General features: G+C 40.6%; 1 protein-coding gene across 6 annotated transcripts in view; it reads left to right on the plus strand.

Moving 5' to 3' along the window:
* phldb2b (pleckstrin homology-like domain, family B, member 2b) overlaps window positions 1-7,573 on the plus strand; it is a 40,611-nt gene extending 33,038 nt beyond the window's left edge. For 5 of the 6 annotated variants that reach the window (XM_062379295.1, XM_062379296.1, XM_062379297.1 and 2 more), the window contains 8 exons: window positions 553-693; window positions 789-888; window positions 2,005-2,155; window positions 4,108-4,198; window positions 4,296-4,442; window positions 4,742-4,961; window positions 5,286-5,371; window positions 5,607-7,573. In XM_062379295.1, the coding sequence (XP_062235279.1) occupies window positions 553-693; window positions 789-888; window positions 2,005-2,155; window positions 4,108-4,198; window positions 4,296-4,442; window positions 4,742-4,961; window positions 5,286-5,371; window positions 5,607-5,747 (1,077 nt within the window). In that variant the 3' untranslated portion in view covers window positions 5,748-7,573. The other variant, XM_062379300.1, reaches the window with a different exon arrangement.
* Window positions 7,574-9,131: the final 1,558 nt, after the last annotated feature.

Raw genomic sequence — 9,131 nt, forward strand, 5'->3', positions numbered from 1 at the left:
TTTTCAAAGCCCTATTATTCTTCCTCACCTGCCGACTGTCACTCCTCTTCCTCCTCCTCCTCCTTCTCCTCCTCCCATCGTAAAACTCGCCCCTTCCCCAAAACCCCCTCTGTGCATTGGCCAGAGAACATGGTGTCATATCGAGACCCCTCCCCTCTCCCTGACTCTCCCCCACCTCCTCTTCCTGTCAAAAACCACCACCGACATCTCAGCCAGGTAAAGTTTCATGTTTTAAGTAGCTGCTGTGAGAAAAGTCAATGGAGTACGGTTTTGTCTGCCACATTGTCTTGTCGTCTTATTTCTTTCTTACTACCACTAGAGGGCAGCAAAGTAAGCCATTTTAACACTCATACATATTGTTGGTAGAAAAAAGTGAGACCATGTTAAATCCCCTAAAGTTAGTCAGGATCATATTGACGGTTGATTTTAATTGAGATAAATGTTGAGAATGAGAAATAAATAAATAATTCAAAAAATAATTCATGTAAAAATGAACGGTTTACATCTCCTCCCTCTGTTTTTGTGTGTCTGTGTGTGCGTGTGTTTGATCAGCATTTCCGTTTGCTGGAGGAGAGAAAGAGGTCCGAGAGAGATGGCTCCCATCTGAGCGACACATTACCCAGGAAGAAGGTCACTCCCAACATGAGCCGCCAGTTCACGTGTGCAACACTCGGACGCAGTTACCCCACCAAGGTACACACGCACAGATCCTTCTATGGAGTTCTACTGGTTATTGATTAACTTAAGGAATAAGTAAACATGTTTTGTTTCTTCTTGGTTCTTGGTAGTCCCATCAGCCCCTGGTACAGAGCACAAGCTGTGGCAGCATTCTTCCGAGGATGTTCTCGCTGTCCAGCAAGGAAAATGATTCCCGTTGTTTGCATAAAGGTGAACACACACACGCACACACACAACCCCTCACACATCCACTAACACACATGCTTGGAAACCTAAAATAGTGATGAAGAGAGAGCAGGCGAGGGTTTTAATCTGTCAGTTGTGTCTCCATCTCTCGCTCGGGCTGTGACATGGAAATAAGCCTTATATGGTCACAATAACCCAAATAGGGCTGTTGTGGGTGGGTGTGCACATCTTTTGCATTTTTGTTTATCTGTCGGGGAAGATCATGGAGGAATGCGAGTGGAGGAGGGCTGTCAAGTGATACAGACCGTTACAACAAGTGGACAACTTTCTTCCTAATGCTTTTGAGAGTGAACAATTAGTCTTGTTGTGTCAACTGTTTATATGCGTCTACTATTCATTGTTACAAAAACGTTGTTACACGGAAACTTCCTGTTGCAATAGAATTTTTTTTGAAATCTTTTTACTTGGCAGTATTATTACTTTCTATCGGTTTGGACGTTTGCTGACTTGTGGTCTTGAAACTAGATTTTTGCGGCTGTGAGTTCAGTTTAATGTGTATTTGGTCTTTAAAGAAAATGGATTATCCTTATATGCCACATTTAATCTATCTAATATAACAGTTTATTTGCTTTTTTTGTGCCTGACACTGGGATGTGTATTTGGCCCCCCAGTCCCTTGGGTTCCTTGATGTGGCTCATCAGATGGGTGGGTCTGCTGCATGGAGCTGATAGTATCAGGTTGTGTGTGTATGTGTGTGTGTGTTTCTGCTTCCTGTACCCAGAGGCTGAGTTTGTCTCTCTTTAAAGTATCGGCCCTGTAATTTTGCCACCATTCCTCGCTCTCGTCCTGAGGATGTCTCATTTTTCTTCCCACACGTCTTTTGACTGTCGAAAATAAAATTCAGGAGTCTTTTATAAATTTAAAATAGTTTGACATTCTGGACATAGGAAGAATTGCAACCATTAAGGTGTGGATATAATTTCGTTTCACCGTGGCGGGACATTGTGAGCCAAACTCAAAGCTGCCTGGGGAAAGCGTTGCGCCAGAGGATGTGACTGAAACAGGTACAACATGGATGTGTAGGAAAACGCGTGATTACTGTTAATTAACTAAATGTTTTTTCCTATTTCCTGTTTCCAGGTCAGCCTGGCTCTAGAGCCGCTTCCCAGACCAACGTCTACCTCGATGCCTTTGGGTACCGTGACCACCAGGCCTTTGACACGATGAGCATGGATAGTACGGACTCCATTGAAACCAGCATCTCCGCTTGCTCTCCTGACAATGTCTCCAAGTAAGTTCACACGTGTTCTACTGTGGACACTAATAGAAGTTAAGGGAACAATACGAATTAAACCTGACTGTGCTGCCGAACATTAAATCCTCTCTTCCTCAGGCTGATAAGTGCTATGAGAAAACTGACAAACCACGAAAGAATGACAAAAAAAGGATGAAACAAAACAAGAGACAGACAGAAAACCCCAAAAATGTCCCTTTGTGTTATTTAATATGAAACACTGATTCTGAGAAAGGGGGTGGGGGGGGGCGGTCAGCAACAAAGAACAGGAAAGAAAAGTAAGTTAATGTAAAAAGTGTGTGGAGAGGTTTCCCGCCTTTCATGGTCCCTCGCAGGATTTGTACAATTGTGTGTGTTATGAGTAAAGGGGAACTCTTGATTAGGCCTCCTGGGGGTCAGGTTACAGAGGAGAGAAAACATTGGTGTGTGTCTGTGTGTGTGTGTGTGTCTGTGTGTATGTATGTCAGTCAACCCCCTCAGGTTCAGATGAACTGAGCGAACCAGTTTAAATATGGGGGTACATTTTTGGGGTCCAGTCAGCTTGGACTAAAACCATGTGTGCCTGCTTTTCCCCCCTCATGTTTTTTGCAGTGGTCGCATCGGCCTTTTGTCCCCCCTTCTCTTGTTCCTCTCAATGGTTTGGCCTTGTTTCCCTAAACCATTTGCAGATTGATCTCCCTGCATTGCATGTTCTCCTCTGCTCGGCTCCAGTTTGAATTGTGTTGCAGCATCTTACACTGAATTTCAGGATGCGTGGTGGTGGAACAACAAATTAGTTTTAAGGATGGTAAAGAAGTGCATTTAGTTTTGTTACCTGGTCAGTGATGTCCCATTTTGTGGAGATGCAAGTGCTGGAGCAATATCAAGTTGTTTAAGTAGCCCAAATACTTAAAGGAATATATTTGCTCTGGGTTTGTCTGCAATGACTATGAGAACGATTCCCTCTCGTCGACTGAGGTAAGAGAACGGCAGGGGGAGCTGCAGGAAGAGGAAAGAATGGAGTTGGATGTGTAATGACCAGTCGTTTTTGTTAACGGATGTGATTTAGTCTCAGAAATCCATATTGACTGAGCTCGAGTTTTTTTGAAATTAATACAGGATGCTGCAAAGTGAAACTGTTGAAACTGTATATGAAAACCATTTTTCTTTACTTCACCACTTACTCTTGTCTTTCCCAAATTTTGTCATGATATCTTTCCAAATCTTTTCTTCAGATGCTTTAGTTCTTTCCTCCCTCTCTCTGTCTGCCTGATTATTATAAATAATTTGATTGGATATCGTCCAATATCTACCAATCATCATGTCCAAGTTGGGATATAATTTTACTTTTCGCTGCAGATAAGAATTAGTGTGTTGCATGTCAGAGGAAATGAGAGAACAATCGAGGGATGAAGAGAAAAACAATGTTGTTGTTAGGGATAAAAGGACAAAACATGTGCACAAATCTCTTTCCTGTGATAATTCATGTGATGTGTAGATAATCAGCGGTCTGGGGAAACTAGAGCGGACGTGATTGTCTCTACTCCTTAGATTGAGTCAGCTCACACACAAGCATGAATAATACTAAGAATTCTCAGCAGAGGGTGGCATTTAGGAAGAAATCTAACTAGTGATTGTATAGGTTGTGTGTATATACTCTAAGTATTATATGGACATTTATACGCACACATCCAGGGACCGTTTATTCATGTACAGAAACAAAAAACATACTCTACCACAGTCTTGGTGAACGATTAAGTACAAAGGGCAAAGTGCAGAATATCTACAGCTCTGACTCAAAGATGTACAAAGTAAATATGTTCACTGCTGGTGCATTAGGTTAAATTCATTAACATAATAGCTTCATGCATTTTTAATGTGATGAAATGTAAGGTTCAACATTGAAATATGGGTGGAGTTTGTTTTTCTCTAACTTAAAAAAAATTCTGGATTGTGTTTGTGCTCCGTAGTGCCAGCACGTCAAATGTGGCCAAGCTGGAGGAGATGGAGCGTCTGCTGAGAGAGGCTCAGATGGAGAAGAACCGTCTTATAGAAAACAAGGTCACTAAAAGAGATTCATCAAGCCTGATTTCAAATCTTTAACCTAAACACCACGAGACACAACTTAAACCGGTATGTGACTGATTTATTTCTTCAGGAGCAAGAGATGGAAATGCGAAAGCAGGCGCTGGATGAGGAAAAGAAAAGAAGGGAGGAGCTGGAGAAGAGACTACTGGAGGAGACCAGCAGACGCCAAAAACTCATCGACCGCGAGGTGAAACTGCGAGAGAAACAAAGGGCACAGGTGAGAACTCGGAAAGTACAGTGCTAGTGGTCAGGTGATTACATTTTGGGACACCACCCTAATTACAACCATTAGAGTGTTACGTTTCATCAGGAAGAGGTTTCTTATCCTCTCTTTTCTACCTAAAGATAATTTAATATAACATCACCTATTAACGTCTTATTTTTACCACCAACTGCTAAACATTGTATACATGTCAATGGCTCATAATTGTATTTCTAATTAATAGAATCTAGAAACGCATTATTGTCTTGACTTGACCTGGTTCCCTCTCTTTCTCGTTCCCTCTTCCCCTCCAGTCCCGGCCATTGACACGCTACCTGCCAGTGAGAAAGGACGATTTTGACCTGCGGGCTCACATCGAGTCGGCGGGCCACAGCGCCGACACATGCTTCCACCTGTCCATCTCCGAAAAGACCTGTCGTGGTTACTTGGTCAAGATGGGAGGCAAAATCAAAACGTGGAAGAAACGCTGGTTTGTCTTCGACCGCAACCGACGCACCCTCTCCTACTATGCAGGTAGGACTGAATATTTACACACACATGCATCCAACTGGAGACGTGTGTGTTGGTCATACAAAGCAGGGGAGATCATATATAAATCAAACGTATTGCTTTCTTATCTGTCAGAAACTTTACACTGAATTATGTGTATTATATCAGTAATTTTTTTTTTTTTTTTTTTTATTGTCAAACAAGTACATTGCCACACCATATAGACTAAATAGGTTTGTCAAAAGAGATTTTAGAGTTAAATTGAATGCGTATACAAAAATGCAAATATGTGAGTGGAATCTCATGTATTTTCAACTGAATATTTAATTTCATATTGATCTACTGCAGATAAACATGAAGTCAAGCTGAAAGGAGTCGTCTACTTTCAAGCTATTGAGGAAGTGTATTATGATCACTTGAAGAATGCACACAAGGTACGTGTTTGCATCCCTTGCCTGTACTGTATATTAATCCAACAGCGATGATTGTTACTAACCCCTGTTGTGAAAAATATGATTTCTTATCTTTTAATATTCATGCTTTATTTTCTAGTATTCTTCTGTTTCCCTCTCGTCTTCCTTCATTTTTAATTGTTTCTCACTTTTAAATTCATCCTACTTTTCCCCTTGCGCATTCTCTTCTCTCATCCTCGTGTTCTTCTCCTTCCAGAGTCCAAACCCCACCCTGACCTTCAGTATTAAGACTCACGACCGGGTCTACTACATGGTCGCTCCCTCTCCGGAGGCGATGAGGATCTGGATGGATGTAATCGTCACGGGTGCTGAGGGATACACCCAGTTCATGGTGTAGTGAAGGGGTTGTGGCAGCGGGATACGCCGACATGTTACTGCTCTTTGTGGCTCCAAAGATAACGTTTTTTTTATTTCCCTTTTTGTCCTTGGAAGTGTCTGGATGGATATTGTTTGCATCTATGCTGAAGAAAGAAAACGGTTACTGCTGAGACGGCTGCCTTGAGTTCTCTAACTTTCAATATGGGCAGGGTTTTACAATTTTATGTGGACCATTCATGTGAAATAGAACAGGCAGATGTACGATAATAATTTCAACATTGTTAGGCAATCAGGTTCAGGCCAAAAGAAGAAATGAAGTGTGTGAAATTGGTGCTATGGTCACTGCAGTGCCTTGCAGTGGGCTCAGGAGTATTACAATGATTTGCACATGCAGGTGACATTAGTATTTCTTTTAATTAAGGCGCTGACTGTAACCATTTTTTCAGCCAGCTAAATTGAGCTTTATAACGTCCTTATCTACATCTTGTTAGTTACATCTACAGGTGAAATACGTCAAAGTTGTGTCTTAAAATGCTAAGTGCCAAACAACCTCCAGTAATTGTTATGTGTCATGGAACAATTCAAATTTTAAAAGGATTTATCAAATGTCAGGCGATTTCAAGTGCATTGAAAATCACCTATTCCATTGTATGTGTACACAATAAATAATGCATATAAAGTTAGCAAATGTAGCTGAGCAAATATATTTTATATTTAAACTTTTTCATCTTCATTTAATTACATGCGTCATATATATTTGTCCTAAAAACGTGCCTTCTTTCTCGATGTAAATATCTATTTTCTATGAGGTTCCTATTAAGCTTTAAGGTTGTATTCTTATATACTGTTTAATCACTGTCACTAGTAATTCAAGTCACAGCACATTTACATTGGGGTGTAATTACACGCTTAAAATAGTGATCCATCATGTAGGATGTATTATTATTCTGGGTTTACAAGAGTGTCACCATGGGCTCAGAACTGAAGATGAAACCACTGTTCGATCTTGTCATGTGACATGTCTTCATCAAGAGTTAAATCAGAAAGAGAAATATTGACTTTCAATAACCCTCAGTCGTTATATTTGTACATATTGTTTTCTTTAAGTTGTTTTAAAATAGTTATCACACTTAAAGAGCCATTATCCACTTAAGACTCCTGGTTGTGCGTTTTTGTCATATTTTGTCTATATTTTTAAGATCTACGTTTATCTATACACTAAATGCTGAACTATCTGTGGTGAGAAAAAAGTGCAAATGAAATAGAATTGACTATTGCTAAATATTGTTTTATTATTTGCCTGGCAGACGAGATCTATGGTACACAAGCTCAATTAATAGACATTGAGTCGTAAAAACGGGCCGATAATTGTGCTGCTTTGGTCCTTTAGCTTTCAATGTGTTGCTTTGATTGTCGTCAATGTGACTGATGTGTTTGTTTCAACTGACGATTCCGCATTGATTACTGAAGCTTCTTTTTTCATCCTCCACACTACGACAGAAAACGTCAACTGAATGGTGTGTTCGTCATATTGCCTCATGACATTGCTTATTGTTTTGTTTTATTGACCACATGTCCATGAAGTGCAATATAGACAGTACATACACAAATTATTCATGTTGCTGCTTTACTCTGAAGATGTTCAATTCATTTGTCCGCTCATTTACACTCAACCCCCTGTGACAGTACAAAAGCAGCATTAAGAAATGCTAAATTATTAAAGGAAAAACATTTTCACCTTTTTTTTAAATAATTATTTGTATGTTGCTCCTACTATACTGTATTTATGCCAATTCATGTATCTTTTCTATTTCCATATGAACAATAAAATACAATTTTACTTTCTTATTGTCCATTTAGCAATAAGTGTGTTTAGAGCATACTAATAACTTTCACTTTACAAGCCGTGGCTACCATTTGTATTCCTGACCTGCAATAGAAGCTTAAAGGAGACAGTGTGTAAAGCTCTGCAAAGTAAAGAATTTCCCGAAGTCTCTGTCTCTTCTCGCTCGCTGGAAGTTTTTGAGAAATCACCACAGAGTGGGCCAGCTGGCCAATCAGAGACTTGGCTTTATCGGCAAGTGGGAGGGGCTTAAAGAGAAAGGAGCTCCAACCAAGTGTTTCACACAGAGGCTGAAAAGAGGAGCTACAGCAATTGACAGTATCAGAGCTGTAATGTGTTTTTTTGAACATTAGAGCATTTCAACCTTTTTAAGTAATAACCCACGTTAAATTGATGAACTGGAATGTGGACTTGGCTCATATCAGCTGTCCATGCACTTACATGTCATTGGGCAAAACACAAGAAGTCAAATTAGGTGGAGGAAGTTGCAATGCACAAGCTGCAAGCCAGTAGTCAGGGAGTTCTAGTCCGTAACCCACAATCACGACAAGGCTCAATGGCTCATTGCACCTGTAAGACCTGAATAACCTGCCTGTTGCAAAATAAATGACATCTAGCCCGATACTAGAGTATCAACCATGTACAGTCAAGAAGCACCATGTGGTCTGCAGCATATACCTTTAACACCAGCAGATGTTGAGCACAGTGTGATCTTGAAAAATTTGGTACGTGTTGTTGTTGAAATACCAAAGTTAATGTTTTCCAGCAGTTAGGGGAAGCCTTAAATCATGCACTGTGCCAGTTGTGAGGGCTCTGTGGAACGTGTGTGGCAGAGGTCAGTCGCAAAGGCCAGTAGGAGTCATGCAAATATATATAGGGACACTTTTAAACCAGTAGTGTGCCCGACTGCAAATCAGGTCACTCATGACGTCGGCCGGACCACATCTCGATGCTCCAATCACAGAGCAACACAGTCATTTGATATACTGCACTGAATGATCATTTAATATGTCATCTTCCCTCTAGTAATGTTTATGGGTGGACTCTGCACTGCAATCAGCATATGTGGGAAAGACCGGGACTGTTTCATCTGTGGCTTGATAAGCAATCATCTGCTGTTAACAAACAAAGATAAGATCAGATCAGATAAGTCATACTTACTAATATATGTATATATTGCACAGTATATTTCCCTATAGGGCCACTCATTAGGCCATTCATCAGGCCACAAACGTTGCAGGACAATATTATCCAGAGACAGATAGACGAAAACACCATCATCAGTTAAGGGATCAATTCAAAAGCCTGAATGGATTCATTGATATATAGACCAGTTTGCTTTACTGGCGGGTTTACCCTGGTTCAGTTCAGTTCAACAAGCCTTGGCTATAAATAGACTGAGTGAGTGTTCTTGGAAAGACCACTGTGTGCGTGTGTGAGTGTGTGTGTGTGTGTCTGTGTGTGTGTGTGTACTAGTGAGAACCATTCTGAGCGAAGAACCTATAGAGAGAGGACATTTTGGCCTGTCAAGTGCCACAAAGAGCACTTAGAGTTAATACG

Source organism: Platichthys flesus, chromosome 21 (genome assembly GCF_949316205.1).
Source record: "Platichthys flesus chromosome 21, fPlaFle2.1, whole genome shotgun sequence".
NCBI classification, from domain to species: domain Eukaryota; kingdom Metazoa; phylum Chordata; class Actinopteri; order Pleuronectiformes; family Pleuronectidae; genus Platichthys; species Platichthys flesus.